At 42.0% G+C, this 26,658-nt stretch overlaps 1 protein-coding gene and 1 non-coding gene across 2 annotated transcripts; one reads left to right on the forward strand and one right to left on the reverse strand.

The window, feature by feature from the left end:
* Positions 1-5,396: 5,396 nt before the first annotated feature.
* On the reverse strand, positions 5,397-7,480 carry LOC131246992 (uncharacterized). Its single transcript, XM_058247441.1, has 4 exons — positions 7,288-7,480; positions 6,911-7,191; positions 6,103-6,712; positions 5,397-5,584 (listed from the first exon to the last, which is right to left on the reverse strand). The coding sequence occupies exons 1-4, from the start codon at positions 7,478-7,480 to the stop codon at positions 5,397-5,399; spliced, it is 1,272 nt and encodes a 423-aa protein (XP_058103424.1).
* Positions 7,481-16,275: 8,795 nt separating this feature from the next.
* On the forward strand, positions 16,276-16,382 carry LOC131247724 (small nucleolar RNA R71). The gene has a single exon (XR_009171995.1). It is a non-coding gene; the product is annotated as a small nucleolar RNA R71 (small nucleolar RNA).
* The last annotated feature ends 10,276 nt before the right edge of the window (positions 16,383-26,658 follow it).

The following is a 26,658-nucleotide window of genomic DNA, read 5'->3' on the forward strand; positions in this document are numbered from 1 at the left end:
AACCACTTGAAATCTTGGTTATGTATATTTGGACTCTCTCTTATACTCGATTTGATATTATTCCGCTAAAATACTAACTCTGATAAGAAAAAAAATATATGTGAAATTTGGGTATTTTCAAAGGTTAATGCTCGGGTTTTTGGAACACGAGTAGAGTACTTGGATTTCGGGAACCAGGGTGTTACAAGATGGTATCAGAGGGAGTCTAGACAAACCTTGCCTTTGGGAAACAAACCTATACAAACCTTTAATGTCTCACGTTGAGATATTGGAATTAGATATTTGAGCTTAAGTGAATTTCCTAGCCTTTCGAAAAAATTTTGAGAATGTAAAGACCTAACTTAGTTTCCCTTAGGATTGATTAAGATTGCCATTCAAACTTATGTGAATTTCCCATAGAATTAAGGAAAATTGAGAATATAGAGACTCGAGATTTTTGGCTCCCTAAAGAATATTCTAGATGACCATAGAACTTGGAAACAAAACTCAGGTCCCCATTATAAAGTATCAGGATGGTTGATTGAACTTAAAAATCAAAATTTGGCACCGTGGAAGTACAAATTCCCACTATGATATACATAAACCAAATAAGAACATTCCCTAAACATGACTCCCAAGAAACAATTTTTAGAAATCTAAAGTTTGAACCTTTCTAAATTTCCCTTAGTTAGAAATAAGATCGTCATGACCTTCAGGGAATGAAATGAAGTTAGGAATCATAGGAAATTCCCAAACCACCCTATTGTACACTACATTGAATATAAGTACTCCATGAGCTTAAGGAATCATACTAGAAATTGTAATTTGAATCCTCTAAGACCTCTCATTAATTAAGAACAATATTTCCCATAAATTCTTGCTATTAGCTCTAACTAGAGGTGAAATTATAAAAATTTGAGTAAATTTTAAATTGAGCATGATCAGGACTAAATCCAAGAATCTTGATAATGTAGCAAATTTCGTATTCAAATTTCAAGTAGAAGTTCTGGTCCTGAAATATTCAGGTAATACATTACACAATGAGAATGCACAGTGAAAACAAGATGTTTAATTGGGATCACGGACAAATGGAAACATGTTTAAGTGGCACACACAGTTTGACTCAAATTTTAAATCCTAATGATTATAATGATCACTATGCCCTGATCAAGTAGAAGATCGAGATTCACCAGGGTTAGGAAATGATATTAATGAACTCACTGCCCTGATTAGACAAAAGATCGTTGTATCGGGCTCAGACCTACCACAACCGTCTTTTCGTATGGCCTGAATACTGAAAATAGGAGTATTTCTTGTACTTAAAGATAGTGGGAGACTGTTGTTCTGAATTTCAAAATAGATAAATAAATAAATGAATGAATAAGTATTAGATGTCGCCTAAATAAACTTTTTATGAAGGGAGTCATGATGTTATTGAGTGTGTTGATCCTTGTATACCCCTAGCTATAATAAAGAAAGATGTACGAATCATGGTATAGCCTGTTAAGAACATATGTGGTGAGGGCACACTTGGGCATTTCAAAAATAGGATATACCATTAAGGCAAGTCCTTCGATTTCTTAAATAGTGGAACTCTTATCTGTTGGGTTTCAGGCAATGTTCTCTTTAAGGTGTATATTGTTGGGGAAGCCATAAAGGTAGTGCAGTGGTTTTCCCTACCGGATGTCAATGAACATGAACTTTACAATAATGCTGGTGTATTTCAGTTCCCAAGAAGTTCTTGTATATGAATATGCATCTTTATTAATTCTGGTTTTCTTTTTTGCTGCTAGGAAAGTGCCTTTCCTTTCTCCTTTCTTCTCTGTTTTTTAGATTCTAAATAACTAGTTGGGCTAGAGTATGAAACCCAAGTGAAGTCTAGAGTTCGTACAATTTGAAAACTCAAAATTTCTTTCCTGCCAACATTGTATTGCTACAGCTGAGGTTGTGGCAAGATCAACGGCATGGGTTGGATTGCGGATAGATATTATGAAATCCCTACGATGGTCCTTTAGAATTTTAATGGTGATCCACTCAATTACCACTCTTTCTTGTTATGCTTCTTTGAACTCTACCTACAGGTAGTATAATAATTAGAGAAAACCATACAACACCACACCCTCCAGCCTCACTAAACTAGCCTTAAAATAAAATATTAGCACAACACCAGTTAAAAGCCAACTCAACACACAATCCCGACATTTGACTAGTGGCCAACATAACTTTGGTAGGGTTGCTAGCAATCAGCCGTTGCCGGCTTGAATCGGACACTGACATCTCCAATTTGCACCCTGACCACACCTAAAAAAGGACACTACAAAGCCCTCCAACTATATTAGTGTATGCCAAATCTATCATGTTCATCTAATCATGTCAATGCATCTTACATTGGTATCAATCCCAAAGATGAGAAGCCAAGGTAGCCAACAATCATGTGATGCATATTTGAAAAGTAGCATCATTGTCAAACTTTTGTCTTTAAACTTTTCTGATAAACTGTATTTTAGCTTGTATATTTTTCTGCTCCATATCTGATCTTCACCTCCATACAACTTCATCCATGAAAACCCCGGCTATTTGGATTAGGGTGCAAATAGCTGGGATGAAGACTGATGAAATCATCATCATCATCTAAGTCTTCATCTAAGATCAAGTGCCCAATTCCAATACACCCTCAGTTTAGTGGCCTTTCTATGGGTTGGCATGGCTTATTTTATCTTGTAAGAAATGGATTCTTTCACATGCATATTACTTCTTTTAGTTAGGGATTTATTTTAGTGCTCAACTAGTAGTCCTTGAATATTCATTTGTTGGAAACTTTTTCTCAACAAAATGAGCTTCACATGCATACATGCAAAAAACAAACTCAGTGGATGTCAGTAGGTGTTTATCATTTACTTGGAACTGACATAGGCACCAAAAGACAAATTTTAGCCCTTTAGACAGTATAGTAATATTTTCATGTTTTGGTGATTATGGTTTGAAGGTTGTGTCGAGAATATTATATTGATTGATGCTGAGGGTCTTATAAGAATTTGTCTATTATGGTTTGAAGGTTGTGTCAAGATTATTATATTGGATTGATGCTGAGGGTCTTATAAGAATTTGTCTGTTCTCAATATTGTTGTGTAGGATTTGACATTTTTTTAAAAAATAAAAATAAAACGGCCATATGTATTCATCCCAGAAAAGAGCTATACAATTCACCCACACTTCATGCCAGCTCGAGAAAAAAGGACCCGAGACGAAAGCCGATCATATAACTTACACAAAAGAAAGGAAGGCCTCGCCTACTGACCAGACCCACAGGAGTGGGCCTGCCTAAGATCACCCAACCCAACCTTATCCATGAACAAAAGACCCTTGACCTCAGGGGGAAGATCATGAGCCGAGGCTGAGATGAAGAAGTGTTGGGATCCCGAGCCCCAACGGGCCATCCTATCCGCCGGACGGATCCCTTCTCTAAAAATATGGGTGATGGACACGACGACCCTCTCACGTAACTGTTGAATCCTCTGGAGCCAGTATTTCCACCTCCAGTTCGACTGGGAGGAGCCGGTCAAAATTGAAACCACCAAAGAGAAATCTATCTCAATCTCGATTTGGTTAAAGCCCTTCTCAACGTAGAGGTTAAGCCCAGTGTACACCGCTCGAAGCTCGACTGATGAATTGGACCCCACCCTGAAGCCCATGGAGAATGCAAAAAGGAAGGAGCCGGATGCCCCTCTGCAAACACCACCACCCCTTGACCTCCCTGGGTTCCCAAGCGTGGAACCGTCCACATTAAGCTTTACCCAACTCGACCACGGAGTCCTCCACCTCATGACCTCGAAAGAAGGGACGGATGGGCTGCTTAAGGGTATGCCCAATGTAGCGAGCAAGCCGTGCTCTGACGAGGGGGAGTGAGAAGGAGGAACAGAGCCGCACTGCAGCCACCACTTCACTCAGCCGATTACAATAGATGGATGTGGCACGATGCCTTCAAATTTAGTTGCATTTCTGGCACGGCAGATCTCCCATGGGATAAAACATGGAGCCAGCCCCTGAAACGATGCAAACTGCCTTCTGGCCGGTGATGGGAGCCACTAAAGATGCAACGTGGAGGACACAGTAGGGGAGGCTAGCGTGGAGACGTTGAATGTGGCCCCAAAGTAAAACTAAACTATAGAGGCGAGGGCTCCCCTGATGAACAGATGATCCATTGATTCACAGTTAATATAGGATGGCTGGATACCCTCACAACAGGCACAGGAGGATGCGAACTGGACCCCTTTAGATTGTACACGAGAGTCCACCGGGATGGTATGACGTAGCAACCTCTACATGAATATGGAGATTTTTGGGGGCATCTTAGCATGCCAAACCCACTTCACCCACCCTTTCCGCTAACTTCTCTGCCTACACCTCTCCTAGGAAGACTTAACGGAAAAGGAACCTGAAGGTTCGAACGGCTAGAAGCACTTGGCTGCATCCTCTGAAGCACAGAAACCACCCTGGAACAGCAAATGGATGGTATCTTGGGGAAGGAACGAGAAGACGGACGAAGGAGGGAGGGGGCCATCACGGACGATGAAGTCGTAATCCGTAAGGGGCGCAAAACCGAAGGGATAGGACTCTCCAGGAGGGAGTCAAGTCTGCCCAACCCGGTCTAGTTTGTAGACCAAAGGTTAGCTCCACCCTACCCAACGTGGAACTAGACCAACCCGGCTAATAGCGAGAATAACGCCCGGACACGCTTCCAGAGCGGCAAGGCAGGAACCAGGCTCCTACCCACTTCTTCAGGGAGGAGGTCAAGGGCGTATTTGGACCACATACATGTGGCTCAAAGGCTGGGATGCTTGCTGTGACAAATAGCCCAAGTCATCTTAAGCCTCAGTGCTTGCATAACCTCCTTCAAGTCCCGGATGCCCAGACCACCTTCCCGCTTAGGAAAAGTAATAGCTTTCCAACTTGTCCAGTGAAGTTTACGCTTGCCGTCCGACCAACCCCAAAAGAAGGAGGCAAAGAGCCTTTCTAAATTCCTGATAACAGACATAGGTAGATGAGTAGCCTCCATGTAGTGCACCAGAACACTCCCAAGCATGTGTTGGATCAATACAGCTCGATCGGCCTGCGAGAGGACACGCGCCTTCCAACCAACAATCCGCACAGCCACCCTGTCGATCAACGGCTGGAACATGACCTTGGTAAATCTCCCTAAACACAAGGGGACCCCCAAGTACGTTGGGCCAGCGATAGCCCTGGAGACCCCCAGCAGTCTCTCGATTGATCTGATTCTGGAACGTGGCATATTATTGGAACAGATGAAGGAACTCTTCTGGAGATTCACTTTTTGGCCTGACACCTCCTGATAGGCCTGAAGAAGTCCCATGATTGCCTTTAATGAGGCGATACCCCCATTTAAGAAAATCAAAGTGTCATCTGCATAAAGAGACAACTGGGCAGCCTCTCCTCAACTTAAAAGGCGTGCAAGCTCCACGGTCCATGAAGGCCTTGATCCCTCGGCTGAGAGTTTTAGCCGCAATGATAAAAATGCTGGGTGATAGAGGGTCGCCTTGCCACAACCCTTTAGAAGATTGGAAGAAACCGGCAGCCTCTTCGTTAACTAGGACCAAAAACCAACAGTTAGCCCAACATTTTTTCACTAGCCTGATCCAAGCACAACTGAAAATAAAACCATCCAAGACTAACTTCAGAAAGTCCCAGTTGACTCGGTCATACGCTTTTTCCATGTCGGGCTTCAGAACTACATTCCCGCCACGGACTTTTCTATTGATTTCTCTGAAAGTTTCCTGAGCTAAAGCGATATTTTCTGAAATGTTACGCCCTTGGATGAAGGCACCTTGCTTAGGGGATACTAGGGTGGGAAGCAATGGAGCCAGCCTGGCCGAAATAATCTTTGCAATAATCTTGTACACGCAGTTACACAAACTGATGGGCCGATAGTTAGACAACTTCTTAGGGCCATGGATTTTGGGATAAGACAAATCAAAGATGTGTTGAAGGCCCTGGGAAGGTCGCCACCCTCAAAGAAATGGATAGCCGCCTGGAGTAGGTCGTGGCCAATAATCTCCCAGCAGCCCACGAAAAACGTTCTCTAGAACCCATTTTGACCGGCCGCACCATTAATGGAGATGGAGAGAATGGCCTGGTGAACCTCCAACAGAGATGGGGGACGCATCATCATGTCGTTATCTGCAGGACTAACAATCCGAGGAATCACTGAAAAGAGGGACAAGGTCGCAGGACTGGACTGGGGGTCACCACCATTGAACGACTGCTGGAAATGCATGACAACTTCAGATTTAATGACGTTTAGGTTAGTCACATACTCGCCTGTCTCCAACTCGATCTCTTGAATTTCAGTTTTCCTCTGCTTGCATTTCACCGAGGTGTGAAAGAACCTGGTATTCCTATCACCCTCCGCCAACCAATTGATTATGGACTTCTGTTTCCAGAAAATTTCAGCCATGAGTTCAGCCTTGGAAAGGTTCTGCTGAGCCAGCACGAACTCCTGTTGGGCAGCCGTAGCCTGAGCGTCGTCAACCAAGGCCTGCTGAAGCTTGGTGTCAGCCTCTTCCAGCTTGCGCTCAGCCTGTTGAACCTGATTGAAGACGTCTCTGAAAACTGGCTTGTTCCAAATCTTCAGCACCATCTTCACTGGCCTGAGCTTCAGCTGGACGTTTAGCAGTGGAGAGGGGGAGGCCACTCCCTCCCAGGTGGCCCTAACAACCTGCATAAAAGAAGCATGTTGCAGCCACATATGTTGGAATCTAAATGGCTTGACTACGGACCTACTGGGTTGGCTGCGGAATTGGAAGAGGAGGGGCACGTAGTCGGAGGAGGAATGAGGGAGATGCTTTACTTAGAAACCCGAGAAGGAGCTCAGCCAGTCCACATTGAAAAACCCTCTATCCAGTTTGGCCCAAACACGGGCAGAGCCTGACTGGTTGTTACACCAGGTGAAACAGTTGCCAGAGAAACCTGCATTGATCAGCCCAGCTGAGTGAATTGCCTCTGCGAACTCGTCTGCGCTGGCTTGATCGAAAACCCTGCCACTCCATCTTTCTAAGGCTTCCATCACCGCATTAAAGTCACCACAAACGGCCCAAGGGCCCGACAAGGAACTGGAGAAAGCTGACATATCTTCCCAGAGGCCTCTCCTTAAGAATCTGTTGCATTTAGCATAGACAATCGACACGTGGAAAGAAGCTTGAGAGGAAGGAAGGCAGACTGACAACGATAACATTTGGTTCATGGCAGATATATAGGTTAGGTGGACAAGGCTGAAAAATACCCAAAATTTACCTCCCAAGTCCCCGTTGGAGAGAGAAGAGTGGAAGCCTAACTTCAAGCCCGTCGCCACTCTTTTACCTTCTCGAAGCATAGGCTCCAGGAGAATAACAAATATTGGGTTATGCTTGGAAATAAGCCTTTTAAGAGAGGAGATAGTTGGCATGTTGCCAACCCCACGGACGTTCCAAATGAGGAAACTAACCATCATTAACACACCTTGATAACATGGCCTTGTGGTTGCTTTTACGTAGTTGATGTCCCCAAAGTCCACCCAAAGAAATCTCAGCCTTTTTGGCAGCTTTAGCCCTTTAGACAGTCGTTCTGTGCATGTTTTACCTTCAAATATTATTGGCATGGAGGTTCCGAAGTAGACAGTCTGGATTGTAATGTGTGTGTGCGCGCGCGCGCGCGTGTGTGTGTGTGTAAGACAAAATAGTTTGGCTTTTGAGAAATCGTATTTATGTACAGGTAGAACAATTACCTAAGGAACAGAAAGAAAAGCTAAAACCTATTCAACATTAAGACCAACTCTAGGTAATGCATGGCACATTGATTGATCTACATAGCTTGGCTCTTTTACTGAAAAGAATTTGTAAGTACTTGATGGATTGTAGATTTCATATGCTAAGATACAATGGTGGTCAAATGGAAAGGAAGGAAATATCTACTCACTGCTATCCACTCTGCAATACGTGAGTATAGTTTTCAAACAAAGATATTCAAACTTTTCGAGTGCTATTTTTTTTTCAAAAAATGGTGTGGCCAACAAGAGGCCCACCAGCTTTCATAAATAGAGCAGATGATGTTTTATTTTTAAACCAATCTGATTTAAATGATTTTAAACTCGCAAGTATATGAATCAGATGTAAATATGGTACGTATTACGAGATCGTTTCCACGAGGACTGGTTGTCACAATTCAAAATTAAAGACTCTTCTTAACTAATCCAACAAATATTTGAGCTAGTAATTGAGTAAACTAAACAAAAATTAATGGAAAAATAACCGAGAGCAATAAGAAAAATTCAATCAATGAGAAGGCTAAGACTTTCGAATCCACCCCTAATTATCCTAACCCTTGTTTTACCTGTTGATTCACCCCATTCAAATTGATATAAATTAAATAAATCACAAACTATGTCCTTGGTCGGGCACACGGAATGTATAACCCATTAAAGCATATGGATCACCTCTTTCCATCCATGGTCAGGCATGAAGAGATGTATATTCCTGTTTCTTCCCCTATAGGAAACCTATTCATGGTCAGACACAAGCACCTAGAATAATATTTCAAACAACATCCATAACTAGACTTTGGTTAAGCTCATAACATAAAGAAGTACGGAAATTCCAGTCAAGTACACTAGAGAAAGAAACAAATTAATCAAGTTAAGATTAAATCAACAAACAAGGATCATTCAAGTTAGAGGCTTCATCTCAGCCCTAGCTAAGGAATTTAGCTATCCATGTGATCAATTAGAAAGTAAGAAAAATAACATTGATGAAATAAAAACATCCTTCTCTCCTCTTTTCTTCTCTTTCTCTTCTCTGGATCTGTTCCCTGGCTCCCCTTTCTTCTCTTTTGCTGTGCTATATGTCCAACCAAGCTCTCCCTGGATCTCCTCAAGCTCTCCCCCCCCTTACCACGTCCAAAACTCCTCTTATAGGTGCTGGAAGGGCGGTGGAAAGGCTGGAATCGGTGGAGAGGCTGTCGCAGCAACAGCCGCGTACCCTTTTCGCAGCCAACTTTGGGGTGTTGTAAGTCCTTTGTTCTTTGTACTTTATCCATAAAATCAACATCTCCTGGGATATTTTTGGCTGGTCAATACAATGGACTGATCAGATCTTCCATCTGATTAAATATGGTGGGCCACAATTGCCCGGAAGTCCGTCTTTCACGGACGTGTGTAAGCCTACGCAAGTACGATGCTGCGATGATCGATGAGCCCCACAGAAGTGTTTTCGAGAAAATCCACCCCGTACATTGGATTCAGGATGAAATTTCGTTCAAATATGGATGGTTTTGAACGTCCATTGACGCGGCCCAGAGAAGCAATCACGCTGCAACCGTTTTGAACGTTGCAGGACACCTGTTTGTGGCCTCTGTAGCGAGCACATGTGTATGCATGGGCATAAACGGTCAGCATGAGTTCAATGGGTTTTTCCCCCTCTACATTACGGACGGTTTGGATCGTTCCCATGGGCCATGATGGTGGCCCACTAGCTTCCACAAAACGGATGAGAAATCCAATCCATCTATTCAGTTTGTATCCTTATATCAGGGGTTGAGACCAAATTTTAATCATATCCAGAGACCAGGTGGGCCCCACTTAATGAATTAAGGGGTTGATCCGACCTTTGGCCCACTTTTCGAGATATCCAATGGCCAAAATTTAATATGTACGGTTAATTTATGGCTCCCAGGCCATGTATGAAGTTTCGGGCCGAGTGGATGGCGGGAACCCTGTGATTTTGCATTTTAGACCATTTTCAGGCCTTTAGGCGTGTACAACTTGATTTTCTCGGATCCCTGATGTGTAAATTATTCAATATTGGTCCTCTAGAGTGCGTCCCTTGCTTTGGTGACTTTGGAGTGTCAAATCCACACTCTTAGTACTCTTTTTTAGTCCACGCTCCTGATTACATCCTGCAATAAAAACACAATTAAAATACTCCGTTAAGCATTATCATCTACGTAAAATCAAGCAATAATTGGGGTTTGATATGCCATATTCGACCCTCATCACAACCCCCAACTAGCATTTTGCTAGTCCCGAGCAAAACATGCGAAAAATAATTTCAGAAATTCAAGACAATTTCTGTAAACCCAAGTGACTTGTGAACCAATAATTGAGATGCGAAAATTCTAGGATTCATGAATGGTGAGCAGTATTTTTTTTTCTGGAATTAAGCTCATGGTAAACTTCATAATCAAGTTGAAAATGTTAATCCATTAATTAGAACAATTCTAAACATCGAGTTCCATGAGTGTATAGTGTAATCTCGACTTACAATCATTAAGAGATCCAATTGTCAATTTCATGATATCATTGGTAATTAACAATGAAATTCATGACAACCAAAACTGAAACCAACACTTGCCTTACAGATTAACTTTTCATTCTATCAGCCTTTGATTTTTTTCATGAACAGTTATGCCAAGGAAGGGAATCAAATCCTCTCCTATAGGAGCAAACCTATGGTAAAGATTGTACACCTAACCCTTTTCTCATGTCAATCATGGGGAATCGAATCTTCATCTAGAGGGAGCAAACCTATGATGACGATTATTTGACTCACCCTTTCTTTCAATTCTTATTTATAGATTGAAGCTAAAAATATTCAGGCTGGTTCCTTTCATGCTTAGTGATTACCAAGTTAATCATTCAATGTTGAAACGGAACCTTAATGTGCAATCGAGATGTGATATGTGAGATCATGACTCAATCAATGTTTAAAAGTTCTAATCATGGGTTAATAATTCAAACTTAACTGTGAAATCTAACAGATGGCTGAATCCAAGAGTTATAAATTACTGACATTCTGTACCTTGCAAAGTTAAAATCACACTTATCCTTCAAAATCACTTCAAATGCACAAGAAATTTTAGAAAAATTTAAAATTTTTCACAATTTGTGCTCAAGACCAAGAAAATACTGATGAGGTAACCTAATCGCCCACCCCCAACCTAAAATTTACATTGTCCTCAATGTAAAAGAAATAAACATGCAATGCTCATGAGACAACAAAAGTAAAAGAGGAGTAATGGACAAATAGTACCTGTATGAAAGAATCTAGAGGCTTTTCAAAAAAAAATATCCATGTAAGAGCGAGTCAGCATAAGAGAGAAATCAACAAAAGCAAAATGATAAAAACGTAAAAAGAAAATCCTACCTATACCACTTTCGTAGGTGCTCTCGATTGCATTTAGCGTATGCAACAAGCTTTTAAACCCCTAGGTTACCCCTAGTGGGCGAGTTGTAGTTTCGTAAGGGTTTGCAGAAATGCTACCCATAAACATTGAACTCATGAATGAGAAAAGTGAAATGGAATGAAAAACTGGGTTGCCTCCCAGGAGCGCTAAGTTTAACGTCTTCAGCCAGACAAGAATGGACCATGAATTAATCAATCTTGATAACCTGGGTCTACCAAATAAATTTCCTTAACATCTTTGTTCACCAAATCATTTAAATATGATTTCAGCCGTTGACCATTTACTTTGAAGATATTCCCGTCTGTTACATTTTGAATCACAACTGCTCCATGAGGAAATACTTGTATTACTCGATAAGGATCATACCATCGCGAACGTAGTTTTCCAGGAAAGAGGCGTAGCCTGGAATTGTATAATAATACTTTCTGGTTCGGTTCAAATGTCTTGCGAAGAATTGATTTGTCATGGAAGATTTTTGTCTGCTCTTTATAAATTTTTGCATTCTCATATGCCTCATTTCGAATTTCTTCTAACTCATTGAGTTGAAGTTTACGGTGTGATCCAGCCTTGTTTAAATCAAAATTAAAAGTTTTGACGGCCCAATAAGCATGATGTTTTAATTCCACAGGTAAGTGACAGGCTTTCCCAAAGACAAGCCTGTACGGAGACATTCCAATCGGAGTTTTGAAAGCCGTACGATATGCCCAAAGAGCATCATTCAAACGTTGCGACCAATCCTTATGATCGGGGCAAACCGTTTTCTCTAAAATTTGTTTAATCTCCCGATTTGACACCTCAACTTGACCACTTGTTTGTGGATGATATGGCATTGTAACTTTATGAGTGATGGAATATTTCTTCATTAAAGATTCAAACGGTTTATTGCAAAAATGAGTACCCCCATCACTTATAATTGCTCGAGGAGTGCCAAACGAGAAAAGATATTCTCTTTTAAGAAACGGACCACAACTTTGTGATCATTCATTTTACATGGCACTGCTTCAATCCACTTAGAGACATAGTCGACGGCCACAAGGATATACACATAACCGAATGACGGGGGAAATGAGCCCATGAAGTCAATACCGCAAACATCAAATATTTCAACAATGAGAATATTGGTAAGTGGCATCATGTTCCTGTGGAAAATATTACCCGTACGTTGACATCTATCACATGTTGAGCAAAAGGCATGGGTGTCTCGAAATAGTGTAGGCCAATAAAATCCACTTTGTAAGACTTTCGCAGCTGTTTTCTTTGAACCAAAATGACCACCACATGCATGGGCATGACAAAAGGAGATTATACTATGAAACTCATTCTCAGGCACACATCTCCTAATAATCTGATCAGGACAAATTTTGAATAAGTATGGGTCGTCCCAAAAGAAATGTTTAACCTCAGCAAGAAATTTGGATTTATCTTGTTTAGTCCAATGAGAAGGAAGTTGACCTGTAACAAGATAGTTTACAATGTCCGCATACTAAGGTAATTGAGAAATAGTTAGAAGTTGTTCATCAGGGAAAGACTCGTTCATTGGCAAAGGATCCACTGTGGACTCTAAGACAAGTCTAGATAAATGGTCGGCTACCACATTTTCAAAACCCTTTTTATCCAAATTTCAATATCGAATTCTTGTAGCAAGAGAATCCACCGAATCAATCGAGGTTTAGCGTCTTTTTTAGAAAGAAGATATTTCAATGCTGCATGATCTGAGAACACTATAATCTTTGACCCTATAAGATACGACCTGAATTTGTCTAGAGCAAATACTACCGCCAACAATTCTTTTTCAGTAGTAGAGTAGTTAAGCTATGCATCATTTAGAGTCCTACTAGCATAATAAATGACATGAGGCATTTTGTTCAATCTTTGTCCTAGGACAGCTTCAACAGCATAACCGAAGCATCACACATAAGCTTAAAAGGTAAAATCCAATGAGGTGGTTGGATGATTGGAGCAGAAGTCAGTAAATGCTTCAACTTATCAAAAGCTTGCCGACACTCATCATTAAGGACAAAAGCAACATCTTTAGCTAGTAAATTGCATAAGGGTCGAGAAATTTTGCTAAAATCCTTAATGAATCTCCTGTAGAATCCTGCATGCCCTAAGAATGATCTAATCTCCTTAACCGTTCTGGGTGGAGGAAGACTAGAAATTAAATCAATCTTGGCTTTATCAACTTCAATGCCTTTACTTGAAATAACATGCCCGAGTACAATCCCTTTTTGAACCATAAAATGACAGCTTTCCCAATTCAATACCAGGTTCGTTTTTTCACATCTTTCCAAGACAAGAGATAGATGATATAAACATTCATCAAATGAAGAGCCAAAAATTAAAAAATCATCCATGAAAATCTTAAGGAAACGCTCAACCATGTCTGAAAAAATACTCATCATGCATCGTTGGAAGGTTGCAGGCACATTACACAACCCAAATGGCATACGCCGATAGCCATATGTACCAAAAGGACATGTAAATGTGGTTTTCTCTTGATCCTCGGGAGCAATGGGAATCTGATTATACCCGGAATAACCATGCAAGAAACAATAATAGCTATGCCCTGCCAATCTCTCAAGCATCTGATCTATGAAAGGAAGAGGAAAGTGATCCTTCCTTGTGACCAGGTTCAGTTTACGGTAATCAATACAAACTCGCCAACCCGTAATCATGTGAGTTGGTACTAACTCATTATCCTCATTCTTTTTCATTGTAATTCCAGACTTTTTAGGAACAACTTGAACTGGACTGACCCATGTGCTATCCGAAATGGGGTAAATGATACCAACATCTAATAATTTTAGCACCTCAGCCCGAACGACCTCTTTCATGTTAGGGTTAAGCCTCCTTTGCATTTCATGCGATGTTTTTGCATTTTCTTCAAGATGAATACGATGCATACACACCGTGGGGCTTATTCCCTTTATGTCCGCTATTGTCCACCCAATAGCTGCCTTATGTTCTCTAAGAACATTAAGCAACTTACCCTCCTATTCTTTATTAAGGTTAGCAGCTATGATGACAGGCAGGGTTTCAGAAGGTCCTAAAAATGCATACTTGAGAGTTTCAGGTAATTGTTTAAGGTCGACTTTGGGTGGTTTCTCAATAGACGGGACCAGTTTAGACTCAGAAGGTGGAAGAGGTTCCACTCTAGCTTTCCATTTTGTTGTGTCTATTTCCGGATTAGAGTCAAGCAATGCATTGACTTCTTGGATAGAGCTTTCTATATCAAAATCTATGCCAAAATGTGCTAAACAAGTCTCAAGAGCGTTTTCGGAAGATTCAAGGAAAGAGTCATGCACTAGACTCTCAATCATGTTCACTTCAAATATATCATCCGAGTCTGACATTTGTTGTCCAGCATTGAAAACATTGAGTTTAATCTTCATGTTACCAAAGGATAGCTTCATAACTCTGTTCCTGTAATTTATGATTGCATTGGATGTGGCCAAGAATGGACATCCTAAGATAACCGGGATTTGACTTGTAGGATTCTGGACAGGCTGAGTATCTAGAACGATGAAATCCACTGGAAAATAAAACTTATCAACCTGGATTAGCATATCCTCAATAACACCACGGGGCACCTTGACAGATCTATTAGCTAGTTGGAGTGTTATTTTGGTTGATTTCAGCTCACCAAGTCCTAGCTGCTCATACACAGAATATGGTAACAAATTGACGCTCGCCCCTAAATCAAGCAATGCCTTCTCAATCTTATGATCTCCTATGACGCAAGAAATGGTAGGAGCTCCTGGATCCCTAAATTTAGGAGGGGTGTTATGTTGAATCATGGAGCTGAGTTGCTCCGCAAGGAAGACCTTCTTATGAACATTCATCTTACACTTTTGAGTGCATAAATCTTTAAGAAACTTAGCGTAAGCAGGAACTTGCTTGATAGCATCAAGCAATGGAATGTTGATTTGCACTTACTTAAACATGTCCAATATCTCATTAAAGTTGTTTCCTTTCTTAACCGGTGCCAGACGTTGAGGAAAAGGTGCTTTAGGCACATAAGATGACACATGAATGGTTCCTGGAGAGTCAGAGTGTTGTTGGACTTTCGATGCATTAGTATATCTCTCCGCTTCATTTTGATCTTCTGATTTGGAATTTGATTCTTTCCTAGGCATCTCTACTTTTTTCTCGATCTGTTTACCGGACCTAAGGGTAATGATTGATTTGGCTTGCTCATGATATTGTTCTTGGTTTGAATTAGAGCCAATCTCATACTGTCCTTTTGGATTTACCACAGGTTGACTAGGGAACTTGCCCTTCTCTCTCTCACTCAATGTGGCAGCAAGTTGACCCAACTGTACTTCCAGCTTAGCAATGGATTGCGCATTTGCATGTAAACTCTGCTGGTTAGCTAGTAAAGTATGTTGGGTGTCTTTTTGAAATTGAAGTGAACTCTGCATAAAAAGATTGGGTGTATCCTCAAGAGATGGTTTCCTAGATTGTGGAGGTACTTGTTGATACTGTGGGAACTGCTGAGGTTGTTGACTGCCAACTTGGGAGTAAGGTTGCATAGGAGGATTTCCAGATGGTCCTCCTTGTTGTGGGCCTTTTGCCCAAGAGAAATTTGGATGTCTAGCCCACCCTGGGTTGTAGGTGTTTGAGTAAGGATCATTCTCAATTCTCCTAAAGGTGTTCATAACGTTCACTTGTTCAGAGAGAAATTCTAGAAATGCTGAACTAGATGGACAAGACTGCGTAGGATGGGCGAGACTAGAACATATGGCACATGACTCGACTTGAGTTATTTGTGGAGGTCCATTGTTTAACATTAAAGCATCCACTTTCTTTATCAGGCTATCAATTTTGGCATAAAGATCTGGCGTGACTCCTACCTCACATATACCCCCTTTCTTCAGTGGTTGAGGACTTTTTTCACCACTATTTGAATAGTCCCATTGCTGGGAGTTTTCACACAAGGTTTTAAAGAAATTCCAAGCTTCGACATCACTTTTGGTCATAAATGACCCTCCACTAGTGGCGTCAACCATGCGACGGTTTTAGGGTGTCAGTCTGTCATAGAAGTATTGAACCTGTTGCCACTTTTCAAAACCATGGTGTGGACATTTAAGAAGTAAATCCTTTCATCTTTCCCAACATTCATGAAAGTGCTCACCCTCTTTTTGTGTGAAATTCGTAATTTCTCTACGGAGAGCATTAGTTTTGTGAACCGGGAAGAACTTGTTTAAGAACTTCTTAGACAGTTGGTCCGATGTAGTGATAGACCTAACTCCTAGAGAATTCAACCATGCTTTCGCCTTATCCTTCAAAGAAAAAGGAAAAAGACGCAAACGGATCGAATCGTCTAAAAAGTTTTGGAACTTAAAGGTGGAGCAAATGTCTAAGAATTCTTTCACATGATGATATGGATCCTCCTTATCTAAACCATAAAAGGAGGGCAACAATTATATGACCCCAGGTTTAAGTTCAAAGTGTGCTGCCGTGGTGGCAGGCAACACTATACATGAAGGCACATTGAATTGGACAGGAGCTGAATAATCTCTAAGAGCTTTAGTTCCATTCTCTTCCGCCATTTCAAATAGGATGTTTCTAAATCATATATGAAAAGTTCTTTCTATTTCAGGATCGAAAGGTGCTAGTTCTATGTTCAGAGATCTACGTCCCAGTATAAACTATGTTATCAATATAAGAAAGAAAACTAAACTAAGATGCAACCTAAGATGAATAAAACTAAAAATAAAAGTTATGAATTCCTAAAAACAAGAGAAAGCTAGGTAAACGAGAATTGGAAGGAAGAACCCAGAAAAAGGAGATGATGAATGTCTGAATATTTGAGAGCTCCTCCTTTTGAAGACAATCTTATTTAGCAGCTTCCTTCCTCAATTCCTGTAGACACAACAAAAATAAATTGAATTTCCTAAAATAATGCTAGAAAAATCCTAAGCAATGGTTAATTTCTAAAAAAGAAAGTTTCTAATCTTAAAAATAAAAAGCTAAGTTAGTTTCTAAAAAAGGGAAAAATTTCTAAAACTAGAAAATAGAAAGTTACTTGAAAGAAGAATCTAAATCTAAAATTAGAAAATAAAAAATTTCTAAAAAAGCAAGCTTAAAATTAGAAAATTTCTAAAAAATAAAACCCTAATTCTAAAAGTAGAAATTAGAAAAAGTAGAGAATTTAGAAAGGGATTACCAAATTAGAAGTTAATGTCAGGACCCTACAAAACAGGAAATAGGTTAGTTTCTAAAAAAAAAAAAACTTTAACCTAAAGTTAGTAAAAACCTAAGACTATGAATTATGATAAGAGAGAATCCAAAATCCAATTGGACCGAAACAGTCCCCGGTAACGGCGCCAAAAACTTGATGTTTTATTTTTAAACCAATCTGATTTAAATGATTTTAAACTCGCAAGTATACGAATCAGATGTAAATATGGTACGTGTTATGAGATCGTTCCCACGAGGACTGGTTGTCACAATTCAAAATTAAAGACTCTTCTTAACTAATCCAACAAATATTTGAGCTAGTAATTGAGTAAACTAAACAAAAATCAATGTAAAAATAACTGAGAGCAATAAGAAAAATTCAATCAAGGAGAAGGCTAAGACTTTCGAATCCACCCCTAATTATCCTAACCCTTGTTTTACCTGTTGATTCACCCTATTCAAATTAATATAAATTAAATAAATCACAAACTATGTCCTTGGTCGGGCACACAGAATATATAACCCCTTAAAGCATATGGATCACCTCTTTCCATCCATGGTCAGGCATGAAGAGATGTAGATTCCTGTTTCTTCCCCTATAGGAAACCTGTTCATGGTCAGACACAAGCACCTAGAATAATATTTCAAACAACATCCATAACTAGACTTTGGTTAAGCTCATAGCATAGAGAAGTACAGAAATTCCAGTCAAGTACACTAGAGAAAGAAACAAATCAATCAAGTTAAGATTAAATCAACAAACAAGGATCATTCAAGTTAGAGGCTTCATCTCAGCCCTAGCTAAGGAATTTAGCTATCCATGTGATCAATTAGAAAGTAAGAAAAATAACATTGATGAAATAAAAACATCCTTCTCTCCTCTTTTCTTCTCTTTCTCTTCTCTGGATCTGTTCCTTGGCTCCCCTTTCTTCTCTTTTGCTGTGCTATATGTCCAACCAAGCTCTCCCTGGATCTCCTCAAGCTCTCCCCCCCTTACCACGTCAAAAACTCCTCTTATAGGTGTTGGAAGGGCGGTGGAAAGGCTGGAATCGGTGGAGAGGCTGTCGCAGCAACAGCTGCGTACCCTTTTCGCAGCCAACTTTAGAGTGTTATAAGTCCTTTGTTCTTTGTACTTTATCCGTAAAATCAACGTCTCCTGGGACGTTTTTGGCTGGTCTATACAATGGACTGATCAGATCTTCCATCTGATTAAATATGGTGGGCCACAACCGCCCGGAAGTCCGTCTTTCACGAACGTGCGTAAGCCTACGCACGAACGACGCTGCGATGATCGGTGAGCCCCACAGAAGTGTTTTCGAGAAAATCCACCCCGTACATTGGATTCAGGATGAAATTTCGTTCAAATATGGATGGTTTTGAACGTCCATTGACGCGGCCCAGAGAAGCAATCACACTGCAACCGTTTTAAACGTTGCACGACACCTGTTTGTGGCCTCTGTAGCGAGCACGTGTATATGCATGGGCACAAATGGTCAGCATGAGTTCAATGGGTTTTTCCCCCTCTACATTACAGATGGTTTGGATCGTTCCCATGGGCCATGATGGTGGCCCACTAGCTTTCACAAAACGGACCGCCCGTCGGTTACGCAGGAACAAAAAACAGAAGTTTCCGTTTTTGAAACAAGTCGCGGGTTAGTGCTTGCGGACCGACTTAGTTGGAGTGGTGCACGTCGCGATTGCATGTACATGGTGTACACGCACCACGGTGTGGGGTCCATTATAATGTTTCTGAGAAATCCAATCCATCTATTCAGTTTGTATCCTTATATCAGGGGTTGAGACCAAATTTTAATCATATCCAGAGACCAGGTGGGCCCCACTTAATGAATTAAGGGGTTGATCCGACCTTTGGCCCACTTTTCGAGATATCCAATGGCCAAAATTTAATATGTACGGTTAATTTATGGCTCCCAGGCCATGTATGAAGTTACGGGCCGAGTGGATGGCGGGAACCCTGTGATTTTGCATTTTAGACCATTTTCGGGCCTTTTGGCGTGTACGGCTTGATTTCCTCAGATCCCTAGCGTGTAAATTATTCAATATTGGTCCTCTAGAGTGCGTCCCTTGCTCTGGTGACTTTGGAGTGTCAAATCCACGCTCTTAGTACTCTTTTTCAGTCCACGCTCCTGATTACATCCTGCAATAAAAACACAATTAAAATACTCCGTTAAGCATTATCATCTACGTAAAATCAAGCAATAATTGGGGTCTGATATGCCATATTTGACCCTCATCAGCAGAGGATTACAGACTATGATATTTCGGGCAGAGAAGCAGTAAATTGGTTACCTGCCTATCTTTTCTATACAGAGGAAGATATCTTGAGTTTCCTAACAGATCTTAATCCAGTTTTGTCCAAAAGGAAGCTACCCTTGATCAATCGAGGGAGATGGGGGACATCCCGAAACAGACGGTCAGATTGAGAAGAGCTCCCCACTTTTGCCAACCCATCTGTAGTCCCGTTTGCTTCTCTGGGGGTAAGGTTGAATCTGAAAATTCCCCTGCTGCATTGCACCCTTATTCTGGTTATCTAGTAGTGCCACTTCCAAGAGAACGTGGAATTCCCGGATAGACAGTTCACTACCCACTTGGAGTCTGATTCTATTATCACTCTCTCCATATCGGACGAAATACACATCTTCATCCCGTCATAAACTGCACGGTGTTCTGCCAAGTTGTTGGAAGCACTCTTGTATCCCCTACAGAAGGCAAATATCATTTTGGCTTGGGAGTCCCTGCAAATACCTTCCCTGCCCATTGGCCCAGGGTTGGAGAAAGCGGATCCATCGACATTGAGTTTGTGCCAGCCCATTGGGGGACGGAACCAATAGACTACTTCAGCAACTGAAGAAGGGGCAGAGATGGAAGAAGATCTGAACTGACCAGGGCATCTTGGGACATGGACTGGGGGCTAGCTAGACGTCTTGGCTTGAAGAAACAGCGACTCCATCCACCATTTTATTTTCGCTAGAACCTGCATAGCTGAGATAGGAGTCCCATCACCACGAGCACCATTTCTAGCTTTCCAAAATTCCCACAGGCCCAACGCAGGAATTAAACGGAGGTAGATCGACATTCTTTTGAAAGGGAGGGGCCTAAACCACCACCAATGAAGTCTGTCGAAGACGAAAAGGTGAACGGGATGGGGGACCCCAAAGCATCTAGCAACCTAGTTCCAAACTATAGAGGTCAGGCTACCTAAGAGAAAAAGGTGTGTCAGAGATTCCGTGCAGGGGGTAGCTCCTGGATCATCTGCATAACAAACACACTTCGAGGCAAGGGAAATGCCTTTTTTCTAAATTCTTTCCTCCACAAGAAGGGCCCCGTGAAGCAACTTTCACATGAAAATTGAGACTTTTGGGGGAATCTTTGGATGCCAGACCCTCCGTGCTCAGTCTTTCTTCGAACCGCGCCCTTTGTATACATCCCAGGCTAATTTAACCGTGAACTTCCCAGCTGCATCAAATGGCCAGATCGGGACATCTTCCGATTTAGAAGTGCAGAAGCCCCCTTGAATAATGTACGTCGATACCCAATCTGGGAGGGCCATTGGGGGAATCGGAAGCAGCCCGTCATTGCCAATAAAATCAGCCACCCACAAAGAATGCTGATCCTGAGGAATAAGAATGGAAGGAACTGATTCCAAACCCCCCAACCCTGACCAATTATAGCTCCACATGTTGATATTTCCTTGGCCCACCGCCCATTGAGTGAGTCCGTCCAACACAGAGAAAACATGCACCATTCTCTTCCAGATAGGAGATGCCCTTGGGCAGTCCAAATTGGGAGAAATGGGGAGCATATCGAGTGGGTATTTTACTTTTATGAACTCAGCCCAGAGATTGTTCCCGCTCCCAAAACAAATGGCCCATGCCATCTTCAACTCAAAAGCAGCCATAACATCCTTAAGTTTTCTAATTCCCAGGCCCCCCCCTCTTCCTTTGGGAGAGAGATAACTCCCCAATTCCTCCAATAAAGCTTCTTTTTACCATTCCTCCAGCCCAAGAAGAAGTTAACAAAGCTAGCTTCTAAAGAAGATAGAACTTTCTTCGGGATAATCGTTGCCGCCAAGGAGTGGATGGGAATACTTGACAGTACGGAGGAGATGAGAGTTAATCTACCACCTTGAGAAAGAACTTTGGCATTCCACCCTTGGATTTTAGAGGCCACCTTTTCTAATAATGACTTGAAAAGGCTGCATCTGATTCTCCCTACCGCGATAGGAATAACCAAGTAGGTGAGAGGAGCGGTGGAATTGCATATCCCAAGGGATCTCTCAATGTTTCGAATTCTGGAAACAAACAACTTAGGAGAGCAGTAGAAGGCACTTTTCCTTTGGTTAATTTTCATGCCAGAGACCTCTTGGAAGGCCGAGAGAAAAGCACGAACTGCGTCTAGCGATTTGCAGGAGCCGTTAAGGAAAAGAACCGTATCTTCTGCATAAAGTAGGTGTGTGGCTGCTTGCAGCCCTACTTCAGCTTAAAGGGGTGGCAAAGGCCTCTTTCCACCAACCTGGAGAAACCTCTATTGAGCACGTCGGCCGCAAGAATAAAAAGACTAGGAGAGATGGGATCACCTTGCCTAAGCCCTCGAGTCGCTTGGAAGAAACCGCAGCTTTCTTCGTTAATAAGGAATGAGAATCAGTTTGAATTCCAGCAAGATTCCACCAACTTTATCTAGGCTGAGCGAAAACTGAACCTGATGAGGACCTATTTCTGGAAACTCCAGTCAATCCGGTCATAGGCCTTTTCCATATCAATCTTCAAGGCAATGTTGCCTCCCCTAACCTTCCATCCTATGTCCCTAAATATTTCTTGACATAATGCGATATTTTCCGCAATGGAGCAACCTTTTATAAAGGCCCCTTGTTCAGCTAAGATCACCTTGGGGAGAATGGGGCTGAGCCTAAAAACAATGATTTTGAAAAAAATTTTCTAGACCACGTTACAAAGGCTGATTAGTCTGAAGTTGGCAAAGGTTCTCGGTGCCTGGGATTTTGGGATAAGGCAAATTATAGTAGCGAATGCTCTAGGGAGACGAGTCCCTAGAAAGAATTCCTTGACAGCCATAAAGATATCAGGTCCCACAATGTCCCAACAACCTTGATAGAAAGCAACTGAAATCCCATCAAGCCTGGGGGCCCCATCGATGGGGAGATCGAACACAAAACTTCGGACTTCATCAAAGGAAAGGGGCGCCATCAATAGCTTGTTGTCCCCAGCTGAAACCAGGGAAGGGATGCAATCCAATAGACTGTCAGCACTCACGGACTGACTAGCAAATGGAGGAGATGAAAGGAGAGTTTTCATGAATTAAACGCCTTCGTCTTTAATTAATGCTTGATTAGACATGATTTCCCCTGAAGCTGGATTTCATGGATGGTGGACCTTCTTACTCTCTCAGAAGCAGCAAGATGAAAGAACTTTGTATTGCGATCTCCCTCAAAAAGCCAATTGTTACGAGCTTTTTGTTTCCAAAAAATTTCTTCTGCAAGCTCCAGGCTGGCGAGCTTTCTCCTGGCTTCCTCTAGATTAACACGACTGATATCAGGGAGGGAGGATTGGGCCTGGGATTCAGCACAGATCAGATCTTGTTCTGCCTTTTTGAGGTTTTGGAAAATATTCCCAAACACTTCTTTGTTCTAGATTTTTAGCTGCACCTTGAGTTTCTTGAGCTTCAGCAGCAAGTTTAAATAGGGCTGGTTCGACATCTGATGACGCCAGGAATCTTGAACTAGCTTCCCAAAAGAGCTATCCAGGAGCCACATCCATTGAAAATGGAAGGGCCTAGGGACGTGGCGGCTGGGGAAGGAAAATTCACCAGAATTGGGGAATGATCTGAATTCAGCCTCGGGAGATGCTTGACTTGAAAGCCACTGAAGATGTTGGTCCATTCCACATTGCAAAGGACCCTATCCAGCCTGGCCCACACCCTAGTGCCCGCTGCATGGTTATTACACCAGGTAAATCTGTTTCCAAAAAAACCGGCGTCCTGTAGCCCTGCCTTATCAATAGCCTCCTTAAATTCCACAGAGCTTGCCTGATCGTGACTTTTATTACCTAGCCTCTCATTGGACTAAAGAACCGCATTGAAATCCCCACAAACAGCCCAAGGACCAGATGAAATAGAAGTAAGAGATTCCAAAGAATCCCAGATAAATCTTCTACTGAACCTGGAACATTTAGCGTACACAAAGGAAAGACAACAAGGAGCAGGGGAGTTTGGAAGAGAGACATGAAGTGAAATAATTTGGATAGTCATTCCAATAACTGAAATTGAGAGATTTCCTTTGTGAAATAACCAAAATTTACCCCCGAATTCAACATTGGAGATAGATGAATGGAAACCAAGCTTTAAGCCAATTCCTACCCTCTTCCTATCCGTAGCCAAGGGCTCCAGAATGGCCACAATGGAGGGGTTAAAGTCTCGGATAAATCTGATTACAGTACGGACCGTGGCCGCATTGGCCAAAACTCGGGCGTTCCAAATGAGGAGGCTATCCATCAGACAAATTTCTTGAAAACATGGCCCTCTTCTGCAACCTTTTGAACCTAGCTTTCCAAGCTGCTGTTGCCAGACTTTGATCTTCGTCTCTGCGCTGAACATGAATAATGTGCCCCTCTTCATAGCTAGGTGACTCCTCTCCAACTTTAAGAGAGGGAATGTGGACCCTGGCATCACCTCCGTCTGGGGAATCCCACCCATGCATGGTGGAGGAGAGATCCACATTCACAGGAGACATTGCATTCTGAGAAGCCGCCTTGTTGCAGTCACCTTCTTGCCTCCTGGGATAATGATTTTCTAGTCTGCTCCGGTGAAGATGATAAGGGGAGAGATCAACCAATAGTTCTAGCTGTCGGTATACAACAATACAACTGTCTGAAAGCCCTTTGTAGGGAGGGGATTGATCTGCACCCCCAGAACATAAGTAGCGGGTGAGGCGAGGGGAAGATCCCTCAACTAGTTCCTCTTCGTCCCCCTCACTAGATAACGGGGACTCTGGGGAATGATCAGCTGATCTGGAAGTCCCTTAAGGGGACCGCCTCTTCCCTACAAGGTTAGAATCGGATACATTGTAGGGGATAATAGCATTAGAGAGGGAGGGTATACCATGGCCAGGGAGATGTACCATGTTCTCAGTAGGATAAGAACACACCAGTGTAGGGGGCTGTGATTCACGGGCGAGCACGACATTCTCTGACTGACCGAGAAATCTTTGTTAATGCGTCATGGGGTTAGGCTCCTTGGCTCCAACTCCGTTGTTGTCATCGTTTAGAGAAGGAGTGTGCACGTCCAAATTGTCCCCGGGATCAGAGTTGTCAGTGGCTTGTTGAGATGTGTGGGGGTGGAGGGTCAACAGCCCTACCCTCGGGGAAGCTAAGGGCAGTTCCACCTCTCCATCTGTAGGAAAAAATGAGGCAACGGGAGTGTAGTTGGGATTGACAAATCCACAAGCACCTGAGCTACAGTCTCCCTGACCATCCATTTTCCTAGCGAAAGTTCTTCTACTCTGTCCCTAGAGCTCCCTGCTACGATTCTATGGCTTGGGAGGTTTGGACTATCAGGATCATCATTTACAGCAACTGTAGAATCCTCAATCTGGGCCCAAATCCTGAAGGAAACTCCGTCGACAATGAGAGTTTGTGCCATCAAATAAGAGAAGCCCGAAACCAATTTCACCTTCACCCTAGCAAATTTCTAAAAGATCTTGAATCGCAAAACAGTGTCAATCTGAACCACTTTGCCGTAGGATTTGCCTAGGTCCCTGATCATGAATTTAAACCAGGCGTGTGCCGGGATTCCGAACAGTCTGATCCAGGTTGCTTCCTTATTGAAGTATATCTCTGGCGTCCAGCGAAACATTTTGGCCAAACCCAGGTCTCCCCAAAATGGGGAGTCAGCTACGAAATCGGAGAGCTCCGCTTTGGTTTTGAAGGTAATTAGAAATCGGTAGTATGAAATTCTAGCTACGTCAATGGCAGAGGCCTTGAATTTGGAAGCCCTTAAGCCATCTATCAGATGAAGAATAGAAATCTTCTTGTTGCCTGAGTCCCCTACCAACCCCAGATCTAGCTCCCAAAGCTTCTCCTTGACCGCCACTGGGTTAGCCATTACACATCCTAGGCCTTGTTGGGGTAGAAACTCTAGGACAGGGGGTTTTTCCCAACCTCTTAGGGAACATGTTCTTGGTATACCTTCTTGCCTTATTCCTTCTATAATCAATTCGTGTATCTGACTGTCAATTGCCGGAGGAAAAGCAGTTCTTTTCACTTATCCCTATTCAGTTATAGATAATCAGCATTAGGCTGACTACCTATTACCTTTCCTTTTTCTTTTCTTTTTTTTATCTTAAAAAAACAAACAAACAAACTTTTGATGAGAAAACTTTGCTCTATGGCTATGGATTATTACACTACAAGAAAGTGAGGCACAATAGCTGCTGACATTAATACAATTGATATCTCTAACACAATCAGTTGCAAGGTGTGTATCTTTATCGGATGTTGATGTGTTGGCTGATGGCTCCTAACCCTTGTTCTTTTCCAGAGGGTGGATCTGAGCCTGAGTAAGAGATGAAGGGATTGGGATTTCTCGATAATCAAATTCAGAGAGAACCAATTCTTCTTCTATCCTCGGATTTTTGCATTCTAGAACTCTTGTTTCAATGCTAGCTAGAATAGAAGCATTTAATTCTAGTGATTTTTTTAGGCATTAGGGTTGTTGGCCAAATGCTTTAGCTAACCAGTACTCCTCATGATAGATGTATGTAGAGTCAAGTTGACCCTTTCGAATTCTTTAAAAAAAATGCTACACCACTCTCATGATTTATTATCTTTATGCTTTTCAGTGATCTAGACTATTGGTATGATGGGCCACACACTGCATTGCTTGATTCCTGACAAATGTGATAGGATTTTTCGATGCGATGCAGATGTTCAGATCTATAAAGATGGAGAGATTTCATGATGTGGTCTCTCTTCATATAGACTCTTGATCACTTGGTTGTGTAGAAAGGGGAAGCTGAATGAAGCATACATGGTGTTCGAAAAAAGGCTCAAGAGAGGGATAAGTGCTGCTAATGCAACATTAGTTGCTTTGGTTTATGGAGGGGATAAGATAGCCTGATGTGGGTGTTTACCATGGGCTGATCAAGGGTTTGTTGAAGCTTAGGAAGGCAAAGGAGGACACTCAAGTGTTTAGAATAGCACTTGTTTAGCCTATGTTATTCTATCCATGTCGTGTCTC

Source organism: Magnolia sinica, chromosome 5 (genome assembly GCF_029962835.1).
Source record: "Magnolia sinica isolate HGM2019 chromosome 5, MsV1, whole genome shotgun sequence".
NCBI classification, from domain to species: Eukaryota; Viridiplantae; Streptophyta; class Magnoliopsida; order Magnoliales; family Magnoliaceae; genus Magnolia; species Magnolia sinica.